This window comes from Trachypithecus francoisi, unplaced genomic scaffold (genome assembly GCF_009764315.1).
Source record: "Trachypithecus francoisi isolate TF-2019V2 unplaced genomic scaffold, Tfra_2.0 Lachesis_group12, whole genome shotgun sequence".
In the NCBI taxonomy this organism is placed as follows: domain Eukaryota; kingdom Metazoa; phylum Chordata; class Mammalia; order Primates; family Cercopithecidae; genus Trachypithecus; species Trachypithecus francoisi.
In genome coordinates, this window is record NW_022681457.1 from 15,839,355 (window position 1) to 15,864,245 (window position 24,891).

The 24,891-nt window shown below is 51.6% G+C and overlaps 1 protein-coding gene across 5 annotated transcripts in view; it reads right to left on the reverse strand.

Annotated features, from left to right (window-relative positions):
- The window catches only part of SPTBN4 (spectrin beta, non-erythrocytic 4), a 117,578-nt gene that overhangs the window by 36,699 nt on the left and 55,988 nt on the right, over positions 1 to 24,891 (reverse strand). For 4 of the 5 annotated variants that reach the window (XR_004440579.1, XM_033224963.1, XM_033224965.1 and 1 more), the window contains exons 16-20: positions 19,496 to 20,246; positions 15,984 to 16,186; positions 10,554 to 10,644; positions 6,941 to 7,087; positions 5,370 to 5,633 (exon numbers count right to left, since the gene is read on the reverse strand). Coding sequence is in view for 4 of the 5 variants with exons in the window: in XM_033224963.1 (XP_033080854.1) it covers positions 5,370 to 5,633; positions 6,941 to 7,087; positions 10,554 to 10,644; positions 15,984 to 16,186; positions 19,496 to 20,246 (1,456 nt within the window). In the remaining variant the exon portion in view is untranslated. Of the gene's footprint in view, positions 1 to 5,369; positions 5,634 to 6,940; positions 7,088 to 9,091; positions 9,210 to 10,553; positions 10,645 to 15,983; positions 16,187 to 19,495; positions 20,247 to 24,891 lie in introns of those variants that run through there. The other variant, XM_033224967.1, reaches the window with a different exon arrangement.

Here is a 24,891-nt window from a genome sequence, read left to right on the forward strand (position 1 = left end):
AGGTGCCTGTAATCCCAGTTACTCAGGAGGCTGAGGCAAGAGAATCACTTGAACCCAGGAGGCGGAGGTTGCAGTGAGCCAAGATCATGCCACTGCTCTCCAGTCTGGGCAACAGAGTGAGACTCCCTCTTAAAAAAAGAAAAATAAACTGAAGCACAGAGAGAAAAGTCGCCTCCTTGGGCTACCCAGGTGATAAGGCACACAGCCAGGCCTTGACCCAGGCAGCCCAGCTCCAGCGTTCATGCCCTTCACTGTGCTGCTTCCCACACTTCCGCTATCCACCAGGGGGTGAGCATTGAGGTCCTTCCCATTGCAAGGAGAAGGCTTCCGAGGCTCAGAGGGAGAGACATAGGCAGCAGGTGGGGGAGCTGTGACTCAGAACCAGACCTGCTGGAGTCCTGAGTCTGTGCCTTCAGCCACTGCAATACACTGCTGGGGAAGAATTAGTAATCACTGCAAGATAATTATGAACCCTAGCAATAGACGGGGGCGGTGGCTTACGCCTGTAATCCCAGCACTTTGGGAGGCCAAGGTGAGCAGATTGCTTCAGCCTGGGAGCTTGAGACCCATAGTCCAAGCTTCTTCACCCTGCCCTGTGCAGGACTGACCTGCATGGACCAGCCCTCCTGTCCTCTGGCTCCCATGTGGGTTGGCCTCAAAAATGGCTTATAATTTTCAGTGCAAAATGGAAAACACAAGGTCCCTTGTTCAAATATTTATTAAGAATTTTGTCCAGGGGCAGTGCCTCACCCCTGTAATCCCAGCACTTTGGGAGACTAAGGCAGGAGGATAACTTGAGGCCAGGAGTTTGAGACCAGCCTGGGCAACATAGTGAGACCCCCATCTCTACAAAATAATACAAAAATTATCTGGGCATGGTGGCACACGCCTGTAGTCCCAGCTACTCAGGAGGCTGAGGTGAGAGGTTCACTTGAGCCCAGGAGTTCACGGCTGTAGTGAGCCATGATCATGCCATTGCACTTCAGCCTGGGCGACAGAGGGAGAAACTGTCTCCAAAACAAAAAAAATTCAAGACATCAATAGTAGGGCATTAAACTAAGCATGGAGCCCTGTGCCACTGCATGGGCAAACACCCACAAAGCCAGCCCTGGTTGGCATAGGGAAGCCCAGAGGAAAGTGAGTCTGGGGTATTATCTCCTGGCTCTTCCCTGCTATGGTGCCATGGTCTGGCTGCCGTTCTTTTTTTTTTTTTTTTTTGAGACAGAGTCTTACTGTGTCACCCAGGCTGGAGTGCAGTGGTGCAATCTTGCCTCACTGCAACCTCCGCCTCCCAAGTTCAAGTGATTCTCATGCCCCAGCCTCTCGAGTAGCTGGGATTACAGGCACGTTGCCACCACACTCGGCTAATTTTTGTATTTTTAGTAGAGACGGGGTTTTGCCATGTTGCCCAGGTGGGTCTTGAATTCCTGACCTCAAGTGAGCCACCCACCTTGGCCTGCGAAAGTGCTGGGATTACAGGTGTGAGCCACCGCGCCTGGCCATGGCTGCGTTCTTGACTAAGAGTCCCAGCTCCTGTCTCGAGACTCTCCCCTTCCAAGTTCCAATAACTTCTCCTTCCCTGCCTTCTCTGGCTAGGGGGGAGCAAAGGCTCCCCTCCATGAGTCCCACAGCCCTATATGCTTCCTGCAGCTTCCCATTCTCCACTCACACCTTTGTCAAGAAACTCAAGTTTTCTACAGGTGAGCCTGCCTTTTGTTTCTGGCTGCGACCCTAACAGTCAGATGCCCCTTTCTTGCAGGCTTACCACATCCTGGGCACTGTGCTAAATGGCTCCTTTCTGTGCACAACCCCACCTGGCCCTGGAAGACCTGCACTGATGATAGAGTCCTATTTAAGAGGGCGGACAGAGGCTCAGGGAGGGACTAAAGGTGGTATTGAATAGCCACTTGGTAGCCATGTGACCTCTGTGAGCCACGGATCCTTTCTCTGCTGTGGTTTTCTCCTGGGTAGGGGTAATAACAGGACCTCCCTCACGGGGCTGCTGGGGAGGACAGAGGAGTTAACGGTGCCCAGCACATCATGTACATCAGCAGTTCTCAAACTGTGGCCAAGGAACCCCTGGGGATCCCTGAGATCTTTTCAAGGCATCTCCAAGGTTACAACTATTTTTATAAAAATACTAAGATGTTATTTGCCTTCACCATTCTCATTCTCTCCCCAGCATGCAGCAGCATTTTTCAGAGACCTAATGACCTGTGCTAGTGAAATGGATTGAATACAGACACAGATGGGAGAAGCCAGCTCTCTTCTATTCTAGACATGAAACAGAACTACAGGCTGGGTGCCATGGCTCATGCCTGTAATCCCAGCACTTTGGGAAGGCAAGGCAGCCAGATCACCTGAGGTCAGGAGTTCAAGACCAGCCTGGGCAACATGGTGAAACCCCATCTCTACTAAAAATACAAAAATTAGCCAGGTGTGGTGGCACAGGCCTGTAATCCCAGCTACTCCAGAGACTGAGGCAGGAGAATTGCTTGAACCCAGGAGGCGGAGGTTGCAGTGAGCCAAGATCACATCACTACACTCCAGCCTGGGCAACAGAGCCAGACTCTTTTAATTTTTTTTTTTTTTTTTTTAGTTTAATAAAAGAGATAAAGACTGGACAACATAGTGAGATTCTGTCTCTTAAAAAAAAATCAGTCAGGCATGGTGGTATGGGTCTGTAGTACCAGCTACTTGCGGGACTGAGGGAGGAACGTCACTTGAGCCTCAGAGGTTGAGGCTGCAGTGAGCCGTGATCACACCACTGCACTCCAGCCTGCTGACAGAGTGAGATCCTGGCTCAAATAATGAAATAAAATAAAATAGAGACAGGCTCTTGCTCTGTTGCCCAGGCTAGTCTCAAACTCCTAGGTTCAAGCAATCCTCCTGCCTCGGCCTCCCAAAGTGCTGGGATACAGGCATGAGCCACTATGCCTGGCCTCAATTTTCATTTTTAATACAGTGAATGTCAATAGGTCTAACCCACACAGACAAAGCTTTCTGAGGATCTCAGTGAAGTTTAAGAGTGTAAGGGGGTCCTAGAAACCCAGACATTTGAGAACTGCTACTCTATATAAAGTAGTGACTTCATTGGCTGGGCATGGTGGCTCACGCCTGCAATCCCAGCACTTTGGGAGGCCAAGGTGGGTGAATCACCTGCAGTCAGGAGTTTGAGACCAGCCTGGCCAACATGGTGAAACCCCGTCTCTACTAAAAATATAAAAATTAGCTGGGCATGGTGGCACATGCCTGTAATCCCAGCTACTCAGGAGGCTGAGGCAGGAGAATTGCTTGAACCTGGGAGGTAGAGGTTGCAGTGAGCCGAGACTGCACCACTGCACTCCAGCCTGGGTGACAGAGCAAGACTCCAACGAAAGAAAAAGAGAGAGAGAGAGAGAGAGAGAGAGAGAGAGAGAGAGAGAGAGAAAGGGAAGGAAGGGAAGGGAAGGGAAGGAAGGGAAGGGAAGGGAGGGAAGGGAAGGAAGGAGGGAGGAAGGAAGGAAGGAAGGAAGGAAGGAAGGAAGGAAGGAAGGAAGGGGGGGAAGGGGAGGAGGAGGGGGAGAGAACGAACTGACTTCATTGGCCATCACATTCAGATCTGTTTGTCTTTTTGTTCTTTTGCCTGTTCCCCCAACCAGAATGGGATCACCATGAAGCCAATAACTTTTCTTTTTCTTTCTTTTTTTTTTTTTTTTTGAGACGGAGTCTCACTCTGTCGCCCAGGCTGGAGTGCAGTGGCCGGATCTCAGCTCACTGCAAGCTCCGCCTCCCGGGTTCACGCCATTCTCCTGCCTCAGCCTCCTGAGTAGCTGGGACTACAGGTGCCCGCCAGCACGCCGGGCTAATTTTTTGTATTTTTAGTAGAGACGGGGTTTCACCGTGTTAGCCAGGATGGTCTCGATCTCCTGACCTCGTGATCCGCCTGTCTCGGCCTCCCAAAGTGCTGGGATTACAGGCTTGAGCCACCGCGCCCAGCCAAAGGCAATAACTTTTCATCCATTTTGCCCACTGCTATATCCCAACACCCAGAAAAGTGCCTGGCATATAGTAGGTACCTAATAATTATTTGCCACCGAGATGAATGAATAAATACTAATCAGTGTCATTATGCATTTCTTACTAGCCTTTTTTTTTTTTGCCATACACTATGCCAAGCACTACCCAGGAAGTATACACAACTACCCAGGAAGTATATCAAAAAGGAGGAGTGAAGAGTCAAGGGCCCTGGATTGAAATCCAGGCTTTGCTATTTGCTACTCTGGACAAGTAAGTTCACTTCTCACCTTCTGGAACCTCAGTTTCCCATCAGTCAGTCAGGCATTGTTCCTGACAGGAAAAAGCAGGAGCAACGTGGGCCAGATACCATGGCTCACACCTGTAATCCCAGTACTTTGGAAGGCTGAGGCAGAAGAGTTTCTTGAGCCCAAGAGTTTGAGACTAACCTAGGCAATATGGTGAGACCCTGTCTCTATAAAAAGTTTAAAAAGATTATCCAGGTGTGGTGGTATGCACTTGTGATCTCAGCTATTTGGAAGGCTGAGGTGGGAGAATCACTTGAGCCCAAGAGTTTGAGGCTGCAATGAACTGAGATCAAACCACTACACTCCCACTTGGGTGACAGAGTGAGTTGCTATCTCAAAGAAAAAAACAAACAACAACATCAACAACAACAACAAAAAAAGAAAACCAAAGGCAAGAGCCATTACTCCTTGGGAGGTGAGAAGCAATGGCTACGTTCACCTCTGGTCATTCCACGTGAACTGCTGTGTACCAAGCATGGAGCTGCCAGGCTGGGAGCAAATACAAAGCAGATGCTGTGTCTGTTCTCTAAGAGTGCCCTGTTTCATAAAGGAGACACTGGTTATCTATGTGTCCTTGGGCCAGGTGCCTTACTTTCTGTGCCTCAGTTTCCCCATTGGTAAAATGGGATAATAACAGTACCAATCTCCAGAAGTTGCTGGGAGGAGTCAGTGAGTGCTTGGCCCAGAGACTGGTAGAAGAATGCTAAATGAATGTCATTGTTATTCCATGCAAAGTCATTCCACTACCCCTGGGTTTTGGTTTCTCCATTCAGGAAATGAGTGTCAGGGTCCTGTGAATCCTTTAGCATGCTAGTCATTTACCTACTGCTTTGTGGCTCTAGATCCTTCCTTTTCCCTTTGTACACCATACCTTAGGGGGTGGTGGCTGCTTCCAACAGTTATTACTAGCTGGATTGCTTCAATATTCCCTTTCTACTCTTCTACAAGTTTGAAATAAATCCCTGTATTCAATCCCCTCCATTTGAAATACCTTGAGTGGGGCTGGATCCTGACCTGGCCCCCATGTGGCATAGGGAGCCCTCATCTGGGCCAGGAAGGCCATACCTGCAGCTTCTTGAGTTGACTGTTGACAGTGGCCAGGTCCCCTCCAGGGTCCACGTCTTGCAGCTGGCTCTCCATGTGAAGGAGCTTCTTGTCCAGCTCAGCAAAGCTCTGCACCAGCTGGTCTGCTTTGCTGGCCTCAAAGAGCTGCCGTGCCTTGGCCTGGGTGGTGCTCTCCAGCTCTGCCCAGCACTGGCGGATCTCGCCCAGCTTCTTCCGCACAGAGGCCGCCAGTTCGGGCTTCTCCTGCATCAGTTGCTGGCCCTCCTGCCCCAAGTGGGTGGATGGCAGGAGATGGGGAAGAAAGATAGATGGTGGGGAGAATCAGAGAAGTGTGGGAGAGTGACAGGACACAGGGAAAGATGTGAAAAGAGAATCAGAGGCAGGGAGTTGGAGACACATAGGGAGAGAGAGACATGAGGGGTGGATGCCGAGATAGGCCCAGAAATGGAAGAAACCAAGGAAGTGAGACAAGAAAAGAGAGACAGACAGACAGAGGTGAGGGGAGGGAGACAGAAAGATGGAGAGACAGACAGATGGACACAGAGACATGGGAAGGAATCAGGGAGGACACACAGTCATAGAGTGATCAACAGAGAGACACGCACAGAAAATCAGAAGCATGGGGAGAGGACCATAAGAAAGACAAGGATAGAAGGACAGACAGAGAGGAAAGAAAGACAGAGGAAGCCAGAGAGGCAGGGAGAGAATGAACTTCCATTAAACTCAAAGTCAAGAAGACTGCCTTCACCATAAGCCACCACTTATGAAACATCAATGACCAGTTAAGGGTTTAACGCCAACCTGGGTGCCTCTGTGTGAGTCAGAAGAGTGTGTATATCCAGGGCTGCAGGTCTAGGGGTTCAGCCAGAGTAGGGGGAAGTTCTGAGGGTTGAGGCTTGGAGCAAATATCTGCCTCAGTCCCTCCAAGAGTGAAGTCAAGGTTCTTAGTGGCCCAGAGCTACTTAGGTAACATTAAGTATTAAAAGTAACAAGACCATAGTAATTACAGCTCCTAGGTAGGTGGCCTTGTGTTAAGCACTTTATGTGCACAGAGCCCAGGAAGTAGCTATATTTATTATTTCCCTAATTTTATAGAAGAGCAAACTGAGGCTCCAAGAGGTTAACACAATTACCTAAGGCCCCATAGCTGTTAACAGGCATAGACACAATTAGAACCCAGCGCTGTAAGAATCCAAATTTTACTTTAACCCTAGGCTTCCCAGGGGCTGTCCCAGCCCATCTCCCCAACTTTCCATTTTAAATGCCCCAAATGGTATGGAAGAAATCTGGTAGAGGAGGTTATATGAAAAAGTGAAGTATTTAACAAACAGGAGGATACAGGCACCATTCAGAAGAGATGCTGGCCATTTTACAGATGAGCAAATTGAGGCTCAAAGAGGTTACATGAATCACTCAAAGCCACATAGCTAGGAGCAGATCTGGAGCTGATTTGAGTCAGTCCAGAGGTGTGAGACCAGCAGGATGGCAGCAGAGGGTGCAGCAGGTGAGACGTGGGCTCCCTGGAGGCCTCCTGCACCTGGCACAGGCAGAGGGGCCATCAGCTTCCTCACCCTCTCAATCTTCTCCAGCCACTCCTTATTCTGAGCCAGCTCGGCCATGAATGCCTGGTGCCGGAGCCATCTCTTATGCAGCTTGTGGCTGTCCTCCCGCGTGCCATCCCGCGCCATCAGCATCTTCTCATGGATCCAGCCATCCAGCTGTACAGAACAGGGTAGGAGGGCTCAGCCGGTCCCCTCAACCTGCCACAGCCCCCCATTCCCTTCAGGAAGTCCCAGGTTCAGGACCTGGGCTGCTAGGGTGTATGGGTGGAACGAAGAGAAGATGAAAAAACCTTTGCAAGTGAGGCCTTTATGTTGGGGATGGGTGCAGCTCAAGCCCTTTCCTGGGTAGAGGATGGATGGAAGGGTCCCCAGAATGCCCAGTCCTTTGCCCCCCTGTCCTCTGTCTTGAGGGAAGCCCTCCTCAACTTCCCACAAGCCCCCAAGGCAGGACCAGTCAGCCCCTTAGACTTGGAGACAAATCATCCCCCCAAAACAAGCTCTCTAACCCAATTTAGCTAACTCCCAATTCATCCTCAGGACCACCCCTCACATAGCAACACTTAGACCCTTCATTCAATCTTAGTCACCCCCTAATAAGGACCAATTGAAGAGCCTCAACCCATTCCCAAGGGTATCCAATGAAGCCCCCATATCTAGCCCCAGTTCCTCCAGTATGGCCAGATCAATCCCCCAAACAATCTCCCAATTAAAGCTAACTCTAGCTGTCTCTAAACTAGCCCTCCAATCTGGAGTAGATCCATCCTCCACAATTGAGTTCTAGCACCCCTAATGAGTCCACAGGGCTCCCCAATTGTTTCCCTGGGACTCTAAGACCACAGATTCCCAAACCATGACCAGTTCTAGCCCTCAACCAAAGCCAACCCCAGTCAAATGTGAAAAACAAAGCTGTGTTCTGGCTCTCCAAACCAGTCTACCCCAAAATCTAGCCACAGACTCGCCATCGTGGATCAGATCGAACCTCCCAAGCCAGCCAGCACCCCATTCTACAACTAAAGCCAATTCTAGTCCTCCCACCCACCAACGAAACCAGTCATGCAAAACGCAAGCACCAAGAGTGGGCCCCTCTCACGGCACTGGGCAGGATCAATCACAGGCTGCTTTCTGAGCCACCCCCCAACCCCCTCCAGTAAAAAACCAGACTTATCCCCCAAGCCAGAACTTCCCCACTCATGACCAAACCTAGCACCTGAAACAGTTTGCTCCTCCCCTTTCTCCTCCCCACTCCAGTCACAAGATCCTCCCTCCTCCCTCCTGCAAAAAGAAAAAAAACAAAACAAAACGGACTCCAGCTCAGCGGGGCCGGGAGGCAAACGCAGTCATAGCCAAGGACAAATCCCAGATCCCCAGCCGGTCAAACCCCAGCCCATGTTCCCTGAGCATGTGTTCCCTAGGGGTCCAGGACAGCATCACACTCCTTCATACACACACTAGAACCAAGTCCAATGTTGAACCCCCCAACTCAATTCACAGGTTCCCGATGCATAGGGAAGAGTCCAACGGCAACCACAGCCCGCAACGAAAGCAGACCCCTTAAAGAGATGGTACCCCATCCTCAAAGTAAAGCCCCCTCAAAAGTGATTCATTCATCATGGAAGGCAAAACCAGACTATCCAACAACCCAGGAAAAGCCCCACAAAGTCAGAGCCCCCTATATCCAAAGAAAATCCAAGACCCCTCATCATCCAAGCCCCACAAAAGTGATTCACCTCCATCATCCAAAGCTAATACAGATCCCCCAAAACAAGAAAGAAACCCCCCAAAAGGTTGAGAAGCCCCCAACCCCAGGGCAAATCTTAGATGCCCCATTACCCGGAGAAGAGCCCCCCCTAGAGAGGCTGAGACGCCCTGAACCCTCAGGGCAAATCCAGATTACCCTAGAAGTGGTCTTAGAAGTCCTCCCGCTTCGCTCCCCTCCCCTGGGGGCCGGCCCCTCAGTCTCGCCCGCGCCAGCACCGCGGACAGCTCCCGGCATCCTTGCCCCTCCCCCAGGGCGGGGGTCCGGGAGCCTGCCCGGCCCGCCCCCGCGCCGCCCCGCCCCTCCCTCCCGCGGCCACGGCGGGCGGGCACGCGCCTGAGCCCCCTCCCCTGCCTGTGTCCTCGGGGTGCGCGCCAACCCCCTCCCCTGGGCGCCCCCGAGACCTGAAGCGGCAGTGGCGTTGGCGGGGCGTCCCTGCGGCGGGCGGGCGGGCGCTCGCCCCTCCACTGCGACGGTAGCGGCAGCGGCGGCTACGGCTGAGGCTCCGGCGGCCGCGCGCCCCTTCCCTCGCCCCCGCGCCGCGGCCGCGCGCCCGCCCGCGTGCGCCCCCTGCCTGCCTCCCTGCCCGCCTCTTTGCGGGGCCCCAGGTGGGGGTGCAGGAGGAACCACCACTCTCCCCAAGGCTTTGGGTGGGGGGCTTCTGTGCCATCTCAGATGATTGCTACCTGGTCCAGAACAGTCTCATGAGGGATGAGGCGGGTGCTCCTGGACCAAATCAAATGCTGGGAGGGGGCGCCTGGGGCTTGGACTGCCTCACTATGGGAGTGGGGATTATGGGGAGGGCCTAGGTGGGGGCCTCCTGAACCATCTCTAGTGGGAAGAAGCTCGGGCTCCTGGCCACCACATGTGGACAGGGGATATGGGAGGGCGACCTGGAACATCTCTTACAATCTCCAGTGGGGGCGATGGGGAACAGGGGATTCCTCCAATGGCTCAAGTCCAGGCCTTCCCCAGTTATGGGGGAGGGAGGAAGGGTATGGAGGCCCTTGTTTATTTCGTATGCGGAGAGAACAATCTCCCATGGGCTTTCAACATAGCGGGGAGGGTCGAATCATCTCTAATTGAGGCTGAGAGGTTTAGGGGTTAGACCTGGTTCCTGAACCAGCTTTGGTTGGCAGAAACTTAGATACGGGGTGATGATGGAGGAGGGGATGATCCTGAGTCACACAGATGGAGGGGCTCGAGGCCAGGACTATCTCTGTTTAGGGTTTAGGAAAATGTTTACTGGGCCATTTCTAATGTGGCCAAAGTCTAGAATCGTTTTATGGAATGCAGGGGAAGGAGGGGAAGACAGCAGGTCTCCTGAACCGTCACTAATAAGGAAGCGGGCCTGGACATTTCGGATTAGGGGAGATCGTCCCTAATGTGTGCAGATCATCCCTTAGGGAAGGGACTTAATTCCTGAACACATTTAAAGGGGCAAGGGCTTGGTTCAGAGCCATCGCTGGCTGCAGGAGGGTGCAGGGCCGCTGGACCCCCCCACGGCCCTCAACCCCTATCCCCATCGCCCGCCCCGCCCCTCTCCTGGGGTACAGCGATTCTCACAAATCTCAGGAGAGAAAGGTGAGATCAGCGCGCGTCCCCGCGGGACCTGCAGGCGCGGACACGCGCGGTTGCCAGGGGCGCCCGGGGCCCCTCCTTCCTTCCCCGGAGTCGGCGTGGGCGGGCAGGGACCTGCGGAGCATGCGCACTGATACCCTGCTCCGCGCGCCTCCTGGCGGCCTAGAGCGACCATCACTCCGCGACCCACTTAGACGGGGCGTCCCCACCCCCACCTCGGCGGAGGATCACTTCCCTCCCAACTAAAGGGTGTGTCTCCGTCCCCAGCACACCTGGAGTTCCTACCTCATGGCAGTCTCGGAGGAAGTGCTGCAACTCAAGTTGGTCATGTAGCTTTTGCATCCATTGCTGGGCCCGTAACTGGTTTTCTTGGTTCCTGGGGATGGGGAGATAAGGGCTGGGGAAAGGTCCCGGGGGGTAGCGGGGAGGCGCTGGCAGTAGGATCGTGAGGGCATTGGGTTGGGTAGGGAAAGAAGGGCGTGGAGAACATGTAAGAGAGAGAAAGGAACTAGTGGGGCAAAGCCAGGGGGGACAGGGCTGGAGAAGGGCAGAGAGAGAGAGACAGAGGAAGAGAAAGGGAGAGGGAGAGACAGGCACTTAGAAAGAAAGAGATATAGATGCAGAGAAAAAAAGGCAATTCTAGAGAGAAAGATAACAGAGAACCAAGACAGACATACCCAGGGACAAAAAAAACAAAACAAAAAACGAGAAAGTGAGAGGAAACACCAGAAAGAAGGAGAGAGAGAGAGAAAGACAGTAAGAAAAGACGAGAAAAGAGATGGAGTAAGGCAGAGCCAGAAAGATACTCAGGGAGCAGCAGATGAGGAAAGAGGAGGCAGAGAGAGGGAAAGTGACAGAAGGAGTCCAGTCAGGGATAGCCCAGAAAGAGACAGGCAGAGAAGTGGCAAATGCCACCAGGAAAAGACAGCCCCACAGACAACAGACAGACCAGGGGGCCACAGAGTTGGAGAGAGGGAAGAGAGCAGAGTGTGGGGAGAGATGACAGCAGAGTCGCAGAGAAGCTGAAGTGGGCATGCCTGGGGGCAGAGCCAGGCCCTTGGCCTGACTGAACTGACCAGGCTGGACCCAGGCCACACCACCCTGGAGTCAGCTGGGACCATGGGCCCCGGGCAGTCTGGCCTCCCGCCCACAGTGCAAGGCAAAGTGCCCAAGAGGCCTAGTGGATGGGGCTGGGGCATCCCACATGGGCTCCCATGCATCCCTGTCCTGTTGCTGTCTGTCTCCCCTAGGAAGAGAGAGAGAATGAGACTGTCCTCCCAGGGTCCCCCTAAGAGTCCTTAGAGTCTTTTTTTTTTTTTTTTGAGATGGAGTCTCGCTCTGTCGCCCAGGCTGGAGTGCATGATCTCAGCTCACTCCAACCTCACCTCCCAGGTTCAGGTGATTCTCCTGCCTCGGCCTCCCAAGTAGCTGGGGTTACAGGTGCCCATCACCAGGCCTGGCTAATTTTTGTATTTTTAGTAGTGACAGGGTTTCACCATGTTGGCCAGGCTGGTTTCGAACTCCTGACCTCAAGTGATCTGCCTGCCTTGGTCTTCCAAAGTGCTGGGATGAGAGTGAGCCCCTGCACTTGACCAATCTCAGAGGCCTTTCTGACCTTCCAGTCCCCACCCCCCCACCTTCCAAACTCTTATCCTCCTCGCACTCTTCCCCCTCACTCTGTGATAACTGCACTGGCCTTCTCACTGTGCCTCGAGCAAGCCTCAGGCCCTTGGCACTGGCTGTTCCCTCTGTCAGGAATGCTTCTTCCCCCAGTGTCTACTCAAAGATCACCTTCTTCACGAGGTCCCTCCTGACCACTCCCCAACACTTGCTAGCTTTCTTTCCTTCTTTAATTTTCTCCTTCGCACTTAACACAATCTAACACATGCTATATGTTACTTATTTATCTTGTCTGTCTCCTATGCTAGGATATGTCATTTCCATGAGGGCAGGGATTTTTGTCTGTTTTGTTCATAGATGTATCCCCAATGCCTAGGAAAAGGGCTTGGCACACAGTGCACGCTCGATATATTTTTGTTAAATGAATGAATGCAAGAAACACAGTGGCAGAGAGAAAAAGAGATGGGAGAAACAAAAGTACAGTGTCTGTGAAAGAGGCAAAAAGACAGACAGGGCTACAGAGGTGCAGATGGAGGGAGAGAAAAACAGACAGGGAGCAGGAAACAGAGATACAGAAATAGATGGATAGATGGAGGCAAAGAGACAAAGTGTATAGGAGACAGTTCCAGAGGCAGAACCAGAGAGAAGGAACAGGAAGGGCCTGAGACAAGCAAGTGAAGCACTCACTGCCTCCTGCTTAACTTAGCTCAGGAGCCAGGAGAGACAAAATGCCTCTGAAATTGAGCTGAAATCAATCCCTCTAGGCCTTCAGCAGCCAAACTGTCAAGCATCAGTCTTAGAGATGAGGAAGACCCTGAGTCTCCATGAGGGTAAAAGAACAACAGGCTGGGCATGGTAGCTCATGCCTGTAATCCAAGCACTTTGGGAGGCCAAAGTAGGAGGATTGCTTGAGCCCAGGAGTTTGAGACCACTCTGGGCAATATAGTGAGACCTCATCTCTACAAAAAAAAAGAATTAAAAATTAGCCGAGCAAGGTGGCACACACTTGCAGTCCCAGCTACTCAGGAGGCTGAGGCAGGAGGATTGTTTGAGCCCAGGAGGTTGAGGCTGCCGTGAGCAGTGCTCGCACCACTGCACTCCAGCCTGGGCAACAAAGCAAGACCCTGTCTTTAAAAAAAAGAAAAGAAAAGAAAGCAACAGGGTTCAAATCCAGGCTGTGGCACTTCCTGGCCATGACTCTGGGCAAGTCAGTTTCCCTCTCTGAGCCTCACATGCAAAATGCAAAAAAGAACAGCACCTAGCGGCTGGGCACAGTGGCTCACGCCTGTAATCCCAGCACTTTGGGGGGCCGAGGCAGGTGGATCACTTGGAGTCAGGAGTTTGAGACCAGCCTGGCCAACATGGTGAAACCCTGTCTCTACCAAAAATACAAAAATTAGCTGAACATGGTGGCTCTTGCCTGTGATCCCAGCTACTCAGGAGGCTGAAGCTGGAGAATTGCTTGAACTCAGGAGGCAGAGGTTGCAGTGAGGCAAGATCGCCTGACAACACTCCAGCCTGGGTGACAGAGTGAGACTCCATCTCAAAAAAAAAAAAAAAAAAAAAAGAACAGCACCTCACACACAGGTTCCAGCTGAGGGGCCAGGCAAGCTGAAGCTCTAAGTGACTTGCCCTGAATGTCATAGTTTGAGGGGGAAGCCAGGTCTAAGACCCCCAGGGCCCCAGTCCCCAGCTCTGTATGGCTTTGCCCCCTTGTGGATGTAGAAACCCCTCCCACTCCTCCCACAGGGTGGGAAATGTGCCCCCAGATAAATAAATGACTGGGATGGTGAGGAGGCGCAGCGATTAGTCCATCTTAATACCTCTGTGTTCACACCTCACCCACCACAAGCCTGGGGCAAATGCCGCGTCTCCCATAGCCCCTGCACGTCTCCCATCTGGGCCCTGACCTTTCTGCCTGGGCTTCCTCCCTCCCAGCCCCGAGCATTCTGGGCCATCCTTGTCAGACAACGTTTGAGCTCTGTGAAGCAGGAATCATATTCTATCCTGGTCATCTCTGTGACCAAACCCCACTCTGTACCGAGCACAGGCTCAGTACATGTTTAATTGACTGGAGAATGAGTGAATAAACAATAACGGTGAAAGGAGCAATTAATGAATGACTGAAAAGAAATGAATGAGTGAATCATGGAATGAACTATCCTCCGGGCTCCTCCTCCTCATTTTGCTGAGCCTGGCATGCAGCAGATGCTCAAGAAATGTGGAACAGGCCGGGCTCAGTGGCTCACATCTGTAGTCCAGCTACTCAGGAGGCTGAGGCAGGAGAGTTGGTCGAGCCTAGGAGCTCTAGGCTGCAGTGAGCTATGACTGCACCACTGCACTCCAGCCTGGGCAACAGAGTAAGATCCCTGTCTCAAAAAAAAAAAAAAAAAGGTGGGACAAAGGAAGGATCCAGGCCTGGATGGAAAAGGGGGCACTAAATGATGAGTTTGCATCCTCAAGAACAGAATTTCCATAAAAGTTTCTTTTAGAAACTTGCAGCCTTGTCCCAGATAAATCTAAGGAAAGGATGTCTGAGCCCTAAACAGAAAATGGGTAGCGGTCTTGGGGCTGGAGGTGGCACAGTGAAGTGACCAGGGATGCTTTCTGTCAGAAGACGGGAAGACAGAAGGAGGGGTACTGGGTCCTTTTCTGGCCTGGATCATGCCAGAGAGAGCCAGAGAGCTTGAGCGGAGAAATTTAGGGTCACAAGGAGGAGCAGAAACAGCTCTAATGATGGACAGAACTGGGTTTGGAAGATGAGAAGGGATTTCCCATGATGGCTGGAGGTGGTGGTGCTGTTTTGTTCAGGGCCTACCTACAATAGTGCCTGGCACACAGCAGATGCTCAATAAATGTCTTCGCTTGATTAGTGCAAGGACAGACAAGAGAGTGGTGGCAAGAGACAAATGGTGACAGAAGCAGAGAACAACGAGGTTCAAGAGATGAGAGAGACACAGAGACACACAGACACTCACTCTGCATGCTTCCGAGAGTAGCTGGGGCCAGGCAGAGGTGCTTACACAAAATATTTGACAACCAGCCTGGCAGGGGACACTGTCCCATCTGGAAAGCTGGAGCACACCTGTGCCTAGCCTCTAGCTGCTGGATCTGGGGAGTTCTGGGAGTTCCCAAGGAGGCTGCAGAAGAGCAGGAGGGATAATGGGGCATCTAGGGAAGTAAGTTAACCTTTTTTTTTTTTTTTTTGGAGTGGAGACAGAGTCTTGCTCTATCATCCAGGCTGGAGTGCAGTGGTGTGATCACAGTTCATTGCTGTCTCAATCTCCCAGACTCAAGCAATCCTCCCATCTCAGCCTCAAGAGTAGCTGGGACTACAGGCACACATCACCACACCCAGTTATCTTTTTTTTTTTAAATTTTAGAGAAGGGGTCTCACTGTGTTGCCTAGGCTGGTCTGGAACTCTTGGGCTCAAGTAGTCCTCCCGTCTCAGCCTACCAAAGTGCTGGGATTACAGCTATAAGTCACTGCACCCAGCCTAACATTTTAACAACAGGACCAGCTATCGCACGCTGAGGGCAAGCTTGAGGAAGAAACCTTTCATTGTATATCCTTCTGTATCTTTTGCGTTGACAGCCTCAGGTTACCTTTTCACAATATATCCACTTAAGGCCAGGTGCAGTGGCTCATGCCTCTAATCACAGCACTTTGGGAGGCCGAGGCAGGTGAATTACCTGAGGTCACGAGTTCAAGACCAGCCTGGCCAACATGGTGAAACCGTGTCTCTACTAAAAATACAAAAATTAGTCAGGTGTGGTGGCTTATGCCTGTAGTCCCAGCTACTCAGGAGGCTGAGGCAGGAGAATCGCTTGAACCCAGGAGGTGAGGGTTGCAGTGAGCTGAGATCGTGCCACTGCACTCCAGCCTGGACAACAGAGTGAGACCCTATCTCAAAAAAAAAAAAATCCACTTAAATCAAATCTAAGAAAACATGAAATTAAATAGAAATAGGAAAGGGCCACAGAGAAGCAGAAATCGTGATGAAAGGAGTGGGACCCTGGCCTCCCACACCACTCCCCTGTGCTGGGCCCCATCTTCTGCCCCCTCCCTGGGGTGGACGGGTCTGGGAGACCTACTTCTCCAGCAGCCGAGTCACAGCCTCCTGAGCCTGCTCCGCATAGATGTTGCCCTGCCTCAGCAGGCCCTCCGCAGCCTGCACGGCCACCTGCATCTTTTGCTGGTTCAGCTCCATGGTGGTGAGAAAATCCCGGTGCTGTTTCAACGCCTCCTCCACCGATTCCACTGTGCCCGGGAGCTCCGCACCAGACAGCGCCATCTCCTGGGGAGGAGGGAGCATGGTGCAAAGGTCAGCCTCATTCCATTCCAGGACCTGGGAGAGGCTGCCAGCCCGGCTTGTCACCACTCCCCGCAACCTTGCAAGCATCGAACATTGCAGTTGTGGTCCCACCTCAGGGCCGCTGTCCATGCTGGTGTCTCTGCCTGGCAGTCTGTCCCTCCAGATACCCCCATGGCTGGCTCTTTCACTTTCTTCAGGTCTCTGATCACCCTGCCAAAAATATCAACCCCCACCCCAGCCCTATCCCACTATCCTCCTGTATTATTTCTTTTTGTCGGGGGAGGGAGCCGACGGAGACTCACTCTGTTGCCCAGGCTGGAGTGCAGTGGTGCAACCCAGTTCACTGCAACCTCCACCGCCTGGGTTCAAGTGATTCTCCTCCCTCAGTCTCCCAAGTATCTGGGATTACAGGTGCATACCACCAAGCCTAGCTAATTTTTTGTATTTTTGGTAGAGACGGGCTTTCACCATGTTGGCCAGGCTGGTCTCAAACTCCTGACCTCAGGTGATCCGCCTGCCTTGGACTCCCAAAGTGTTTGGATTACTGGCGTGAGCCACCGCACCTGGCCAACCCTCCTGTATTATTTCTCATAGCATATACCTGGCAATATTAGCAATGCACTGACTTGTTTACTCGCTCTTCTCCCACATACTAGAATGTCAACCACATGAGGGCAAGATTTTGTATTTTGTTGCCTGAGGTGTGCTCTGCCCCAAAATAGTGCCCAGCACAGGGGAGGCACTCAGTAAATATTTGCTTAATATGAAGACTGAAGCCTGGGCATGGTGGATTATGTCTATAATCCCAGAACTTTGGGAGGCCGAGGCGGGAGGATCACTTGACCCCAGGAGTTCAAGACCAGCCTGGGTAACATGGTGAAACCCCATCTCTACTAAAAATACAAAAAATTAACCAGGCGTGGTGGCACGTGCCTGCAGTCCCAGCTACTTGGGGGGCTGAGGTGGGAGGATTGCTTAAGCCCCATAGGTCAAGGCTGCAGTGAGCTGTGATCGTGCCACTGCACTCAGGCCTGGGTGACAGAGTGAGGTCCTGTCTCAAAAAAAGAAGACAACTAAACTGGGTACTGTGTGACCTCAACGAAGTTCTTTTCCCTCTGGGGTTAGTTTCCTAACTGGTCAAATGGGTGGGTCAGGGCCGGGCACAGTGGCTCACACCTGTAATCCCAGCACTTTGGGAGGCCAAAGCAGGGGGATTGTTTGAGCCCAGGAGTTGGAGATCAGCCTGGGCAGCATAGAAAGATCCTGTCTCTCTCTCTTTTTTTTTTTTTTTGAGACTGAGTCTCACTCTGTAGTCCAGGCTAGGGTGCAGTGGCACGATCTTGGCTTACTGCAAGCTCTGCCTCCCAGGTTCACGCCATTCTCCTACCTCAGCCTCCCGAGTAGCTGGGACTACAGGCACCTGCCACCACAACCAGCTAATTTTTTTTTTTTTTTTTTTTTTTTTTTAGTAGAGATGGGATGTCACCATGTTAGCCAGGATGGTCTCGATCTCCTCACCTCGTGATCCACCCACCTTGGCTTCCCAAAGTGCTGGGATTACAGGCGTGAGCCACCGCGACCGGCCCCTGTCTCTAGTCTTTAAATGGGTGGGTCAGAAAGGGTCTCTCAAGGCCACTCACTTCAGCTCCATATTTAGTAATCTTATGATTCAGGGGCTCTCTGTCCTTTCTCCCCTGCTCCCTAGATCAGAATTTCCCAAGCCTTGGGCCACAGAGGGGTACTAGTCCATAGCCTGTTAAAAACTGGGCTGCATAGAAGGAGGTGGGCGGGCAAGTGAGCATTACTGTCTAAGCTCCGCCTCCTGTCAGATCAGCAGCAGCTTTACATTCTCATACAAGGGCAAACCCTATTGTGAACTGCACATGTGGGGGATCCAGGTTGCACGCCCCTTATGAGAATCTAATGCCTGATGATCTATCGCTGCCTCCCATCACCCCTAGATGTCACCAGATGGGACCGTCTAGTTGCAGGAAAACAAGCTCAGGACTCCCACTGATTCTACATTATAGTGAGTTGTATAATTATTTCATTACATGTTATAATGTAATAACAATAGAAATAAAGCACACAATAAATGTAATTTGCTTAAATCATCCTGAAAACATTCCTCCTTCCTCCACCAGTTTGTGGAAAAATTGTCTTCCAGGAAACCGGTCCTTGGTACCAAAAAGATTAGGGAGTGCAGTGGCTCATGTCTGTAATCCCAACAATTTGGGAGGCCAAGGCAGGTGGATCATGAGGTCAAGATACCGAGACCATCCTCGCCAACATGGTGAAACCCCATCTCTACTAAAAACACAAAATTACAAAAATACAAAAATTAGATGGGCATGGTGGCTCGCGCCTGTAGTCCCAGCTACTTGGGAGGCTGAGGCAAGAGAATCGTTTGAACCCAGGAGGCTGAGGTTTCAGTGAGCTGAGATCATGCCATTGCCCTCCAGCCTAGCTACAGAGTGAGACTCCATCTAAAAAAAAAAAAAAAAAAAAGATTGGGGAGCACTGCTGTAGATAATCCTCAAACTGGTCAGCATCCTTTAGATAACCAGTATAGGCAGGCACCCCTTCTAAGATGGTCCCCAAACACTGAAAGCTACTCTTGGACAATCTGAAAACTGGCTGTTTCATCTTGCCAAAATTCTCAAACTTGGTTCCCATCCCAGAGCGATCTCCAAACTGGATTGGCTGCCCTGAGATAACCACTGCACTTGGTTCCTCATGCCACAAACACAGTTATTCTCTCCAGAGAATCCATAGTTGTCATCCCCAGAAATGAAGATATTGTGCTAATTTAGGCATCCACACCATGTAATCCACAATCACTGACTGACTCCAATAACCCCTCAGCCTGTTACCTACCTCCATAATCCTAATCCTTTGTTATCCATACCAAGATCTTTGAACCCCATTTAACCATCAAATCAACCTCATAGTCTTATTTCCTTTCAGATAATCCACGAACCCAGGAAGCCACTCCAATAAATATCCACGTGCATTACTTACTCGGAATAGCCCACAAGCTGTCACCTGTAATAAGACACCAACCTACCCCACTCATGATACTCCTCAAATTCTGTTACATACACGCTTCCACACACACTGGATGATCCACAAACTCAGTTATCCATTCCGGATGTTCTCTCAACTCCTACCCACCTCAGAACCCAGTGGTCCCAGCAAACACCCTCCTCCCCACCCCCGCATGTCCCTGTCCCTGCAATCCCCCGCGGTCTCGGACTCTCCCTCTCCGAAATGTACACTCCGAGTGGGCACCTGGTTACGCAGCACCACGAGCGCCTGGCGTAGATCCCGCAGGAAGAGCTGGTAGATGTGCGCCTGGACCAGCGCCTCCCTGCGCGCCTCCCACAAGCCGAGCAGTTTATGCCAGCCAAGTTCGAGGTGTGGCAGCCACTCGTCTAGTGCCAGGCCCGGGCCCAGCTCTGCTCCGTCGGCGGCCAGCAGCGCCTCGCTGGCCGCCACGATGCGAGCATAGTCTTCCTCGCGCTGGTCCACCTCCTCCTTGAGCGCAGCGTGGCGCGCCAGCAGCGCGTCCGCCTCTTCTAGGCTGTTGGGCAGGGGCCCCTCGCTGCCGCCCGCCGCTTCCTGGGCGCGCACGAGCCAGTCCAGGAAAGCGTCGAGGTCATGTAGGAAGCGCTGCAGGCGCCCTGCTGCAGCCACCGCCTCGCCGCAGGCCTGAGCCGCGCTGGCTAGCGCGCCCCACTCGGCGCCCAGCTCCTCCGCGCCCTGGTGCAGCCGCGCCGCCTGCGCCGGGAAGCGCGCGGCCAGCAGGGCTGCCTCCTCCAGAAGGGCCGCCTGGCGTGGCTCCAGCGCCTGCAGAGCGGCCTCTAGGCCGCTAAGACGCCACTGCAGGGCGCCGCCGGCGCGGGGCGCGCTCTCCACAGCTCGCCGCTTCTCACGCACCTGGGCGCGCACCTCTGCCACCTCCAGCACGTGGTTCTCCACCAGCAGCACCGCGCTCATTTCTTCTTTGCGCTGTTCCACTAGCTCCACGATGCGGTTCCACCTGCCCAGGAGAAAAAGAGTGACTTGAGGAGGACAGGGACTCCTCTTGGGCGCGGAGGGCCCGCCGACGCAGGGTAGAATCCAGGCCCCAAGCCACGCAGCCATTGTGTGACCTCAGTTTCCCCAGTTTCTGCCGGTGTAAAATGGAACCCTACCCAGCACTTTTGCTTAGGGCAGCCGTTCTCAACATGTAATCTGATCGAGGACAAAACAATCTTCATAAAAATGTGTTAAGACGCCATTTGCTTTTTCACTCTCATTCTCTCCCGAGAGTTCAGTGGAGTTTTCCAGAGGCGGCAGGAGAGGCTGAGTGCAGAAGCCGACTCTGACTTAAGAGAAGCCCAGCTGCCATCTCTTAAACCAGACTTTAAAGAGATTTACAAAGGTACGAAACAATGCCATTCTTAGTACATTTTTTGTTATGAAAAGTTATTTTTTTATAAAAATGTGTTAGTTGGCCGGGCGTGGTGGCTCACGCCTGTAATCCCAGCACTTTGGGAGGCCAAGGCGGGCGAATCACGAGGTCAGGAAATCGAGACCATCCTGGCTAACATGGTGAAACCCCATCTCTACTAAAAATACAAAAAAATTAGCCAGGCGTGGTGGCGGGCGCCTGTAGTCCCAGCTACTCGAGAGGCTGAGACAGAAGAATGGCGTGAACCCAGGAGGCGGAGCTTACAGTGAGTCAAGATGGGGCCACTGCACTCCAGCCTGGGCGACAGAGCGAGACTCTATCTCTAAATAAATAAATAAATAAATATAAAAATATGTTAGTTATATTAACATATTAGATATTTAGATTTTTAAAAAATTTTTGAGACATGAGATATCACTATGTTGTTCAGGCTAGAATGCAGTGGCTATTCACGAACTCGTTTATGGCACACTGAAGCCCCCAATTCCCAGGCTCAAGCGGTCCTCCGACCTCAGCCTCCTGGGTAGCTGGGACGACAGGCAGGCACCACTCCCAGCTTATTGTTATTTTTAAATAACTTAATGTTTTCAAATTTCTCAGCCAGGTGCAGTGGTTCACACCTGTAATCCCAGCACTTTGGAAGGCGGAAGCAGGTGGATCGCTTGAGCTCAGGAGTTGGAAAGCAGCCTGGGCAACATGATGAGACCCATAAAATACAAAAATTAGCTGGGCTTGGGGGCGCACACCTATGGTCCCAGCTACTTGGGAGGCTGAGATGGGAGGATTGCTGGAGCCTGGGAAGTCGAGGCTGCAGTGAGCCATGATTGTGCCACTGCACTCCAGCCTGGGTGACAGAGTGATGAAACCCTGTCTCAAAATAAATAAAAAGAAAAACATTTAAAATTTTCTCAGTATTAAGTTCTAATATAGTAAATAGCAATAAATATGACTCACTAAAACAAGCTCTTGGAGTCCTCAATAGTCTGGGTTTATTTTATTTTATTTTATTTTATTTTATTTTATTTAGACACAGTCTCACTCCGTCGCCCAGGCTGGAGTGCAGTGGCGCAATCTCAACTCACTGCAAGCTCCACCTCCTGGGTTCAGGCCATTCTCCAGCCTCAGCTTCCCCCGTAGCTGGGACTACAGGCACCCGCCACCACACCTGGCTAATTCTTTTGTATTTTCAGTAGAGACAGGGTTTTGCCGCGTTAGCCAGGATGGTCTCGATCTCCTGACCTCGTGATCTGCCTGCCTTGGCCTCCCAAAGTGCTGGGATTACAGGTGTCAGCCACCGCTCCCAGCCTGTTTTGTTTTTGAGACAGAGTCTTGCTCTGTTACCCAGGCTGGAGTGCAGTGGCACCATCTCAGCTCACTGCAACCTCTGCCTTCCAGGTTCATGGGATTCTCCTGCCTCAGCCTCCCAAGTAGCTGGGATTACAAGTGTGCACCACCACACCCGGCTAGTTTTTGTCTTTTCAGTAGAGATGGGGTTTCATCACATTGACCAGGCTGGTCTCAAACTCCTGACCTCAAGTGATCTGCTCACCTCGGTCTGCTAAAATGCTGGGATTACAGGTGTGAGTCACCATGACCTGCCTATTTCTTGCATAAAGCCATTATAATTCTCTAAATATCTTGTTCATTTATTAGCATATTTAATTGTTTCTGTGCCCTCTCTAGAATGGACACACTACAAGGATAGAGATTAGGACTCTGAAATCAGACGGACCTGAGTTCAAGTTCTGCTCTAGCCAGATTTGCCATGTGACCTAGGGCAAATCATTTCCTTCTCTGATCTTCAGTTTCCTTATCTGGAAAATGGGGATAATAAAGTCCACTTCATTGAGTGTGTAATGAGATCATATGGCTAAAGCACTTGGCATATAGATCTCTCTACATGCTGTAAATTGTTACTGTTGTAGTTATCTTTTTAGGCTGGATGCTTTGCGATTGTCTCGGCTACAGAGGTTTTAAAATCCCTGGATATGGGAACTTTTTTTTTTTATTTTGAGACGAAGTCTCGCTCTGTCGCCCAGGCTGGAGTGCAGTGGCCGGATCTCAGCTCACTGCAAGCTCCGCCTCCCAGGTTTACGCCATTCTCCTGCCTCAGCCTCTCGAGTAGCTGGGACTACAGGCGCCCACCACCATGCCCGGCTAGCTTTTTTTGTATTTTTTTAGTAGAGACGGGGTTTCATCGTGTTCGCTAGGATGGTCTCGATCTCCTGACCTCGTGATCCGCCCATCTCGGCCTCCCAAAGTGCTGGGATTACAGGCTTGAGCCACCGCACTGGGCCTGATATGGGACTCTTAGCACCAGAGAGTCAAGAGCATAGTCTTTGGGTGGGGTGCAGTGGCTCTTGCCTGTAATTCCAGCACTTGCGGAGTCCAAGGCAGAAGATCACTCGAGCCCAGGAGTTTGAGACCAGTCTGGGCAACAAAGTGAGACCCGATCTGTACAGAAAATACAAAAAGTAGCCAGGTGCAGTGGTGCGCACCCATAGTCCCGCTACTCAAAAGGCTGAGGCAGGAGGATTTCTTGAGCTCGGTGGGGGGTGAAGGCTGTAGTGAGCCATGATTGTACCACTGCACTCCTGTCTGGGTGAACGAGCAAGACCCTGTCTCAAAAAAAAAAAAAAAAAAGAGCACAGTCTTTGAAGTCAAACATATCCATCTTCAAAGCCCGGTTTGGTCCCCTAACTTGCTGTGTAACCTTGGACCTCCATCTTCACCTCTCTGAGATCCAGTTTTCTTCTTTCTAATGTGGGGTAGTTTCCACCCCATAGTGTTACCAGGAAGACTGGATATATTAGATAAACAGCTCCAGCTCAGGATTCAGCCAGAACTGCATTTGACTCCTACTTATAGACTGAGTAATCTTGGATAAGGAGTTCACCTCTTTGGACCTGTATCTTCATCTAGGAACCCCACCTGCACTGGGAGAATTGCTGGTAGTATTCCAGAGGTACTGTATTAGTTTGTTACTTATCTTAAAAGAGTTCTAGGCTAGGAGCAGTGGCTTACACTGTAATCCCAGCTCTTTGGAAGGCCTAGGTGGGAGGAGGCCAGGAGGTTTTGTTTGTTTGTTTGTTTGTTTGTTTGTTTGTTTTTGACATAGATTCTTGCTCTGTCACCTAGGCTGCAGTGCAGTGGTGTGATCTCGGCTCACTGTAGGCTCTGCCTCCTGGGTTCAAGCAATTCTTCTGCCTCAGCCTCCTGAGTAGCTAGGACTACAGGCACATGCCACCATGCCCGGATAATTTTTGTATTTTTAGTGGAGATGGGGTTTCACCATATTGGTCACGCTGGTCTCGAACTCCTGACCTCAGGTGATCCACCTGCCTTGACCTCCCAAAGTGCTGGGATTACAGGTGTGAGCCACCACGCCCAGCCACACCCAGGAGTTGTAAGACCAGCATAGCCAACATAGTGAGAACCCCGTCTCTACCAAAAAAAAAAATGTTTTAATTAGCTGGGCATGGTGGTGTGCACCTGTAGTCCCAGTTCCTCAGGAGGCAGAAGTGGGAGGATCGCTTGAGCCTAGGTGTTGGAGGCTGCAATGAGCCATGATCATGCCACTGTATTCCAGCCTGGGCAACAGAGCAAAATCCTGTCTCAAAAGAGACAGAGAGAGAGAGAGAGGCTGGGCGCGGTGGCTCACGCCTGTAATCCCAGCACTTTGGGAGGCCAAGGCAGGCGGATCATGGGGTCAGGAGATCGAGACCATCCTGGCTAACACGGTGAAACCCCGTCTCTACTAAAAATACAAAAAATTAGCCAGGCATGGTGGCGGGCGCCTGTAGTCCCAGCTACTAGGGAGGCTGAGGCAGGAGAATGGCGTAAGTAAACCCGGGAGGCGGAGCTTGCAGTGAGCCTAGATCGCACTACTGCACTCCAGCCTGGGTGACAGAGCAAGACTCCATCTCAAAAAAAAAAAAAAGAAAGAAAGAAAGAAAGAGAGAGAGAGAGAGAGAGAAAGATCTGAATTCTAGGACCTTTACAATGGAAATTGGGATATTGGAATTTTTTTTTTTTTTTTTTGAGACAAGGTCTGGCTCTATTACCCAGGCTGGAGTACAGTGGCATGATCTCTGCTCACTTCAATCTCTACCTCCTGGCCTCAAGGCATCCTCCCACCTCAGCTTCCCGAGTAGCTGGGACTATAAGTGTGCACCACCATGCTTGGCTAAATGTTTTTTTTTTTTTTTTTTTTTTGTAGAGAGAGAGAGAC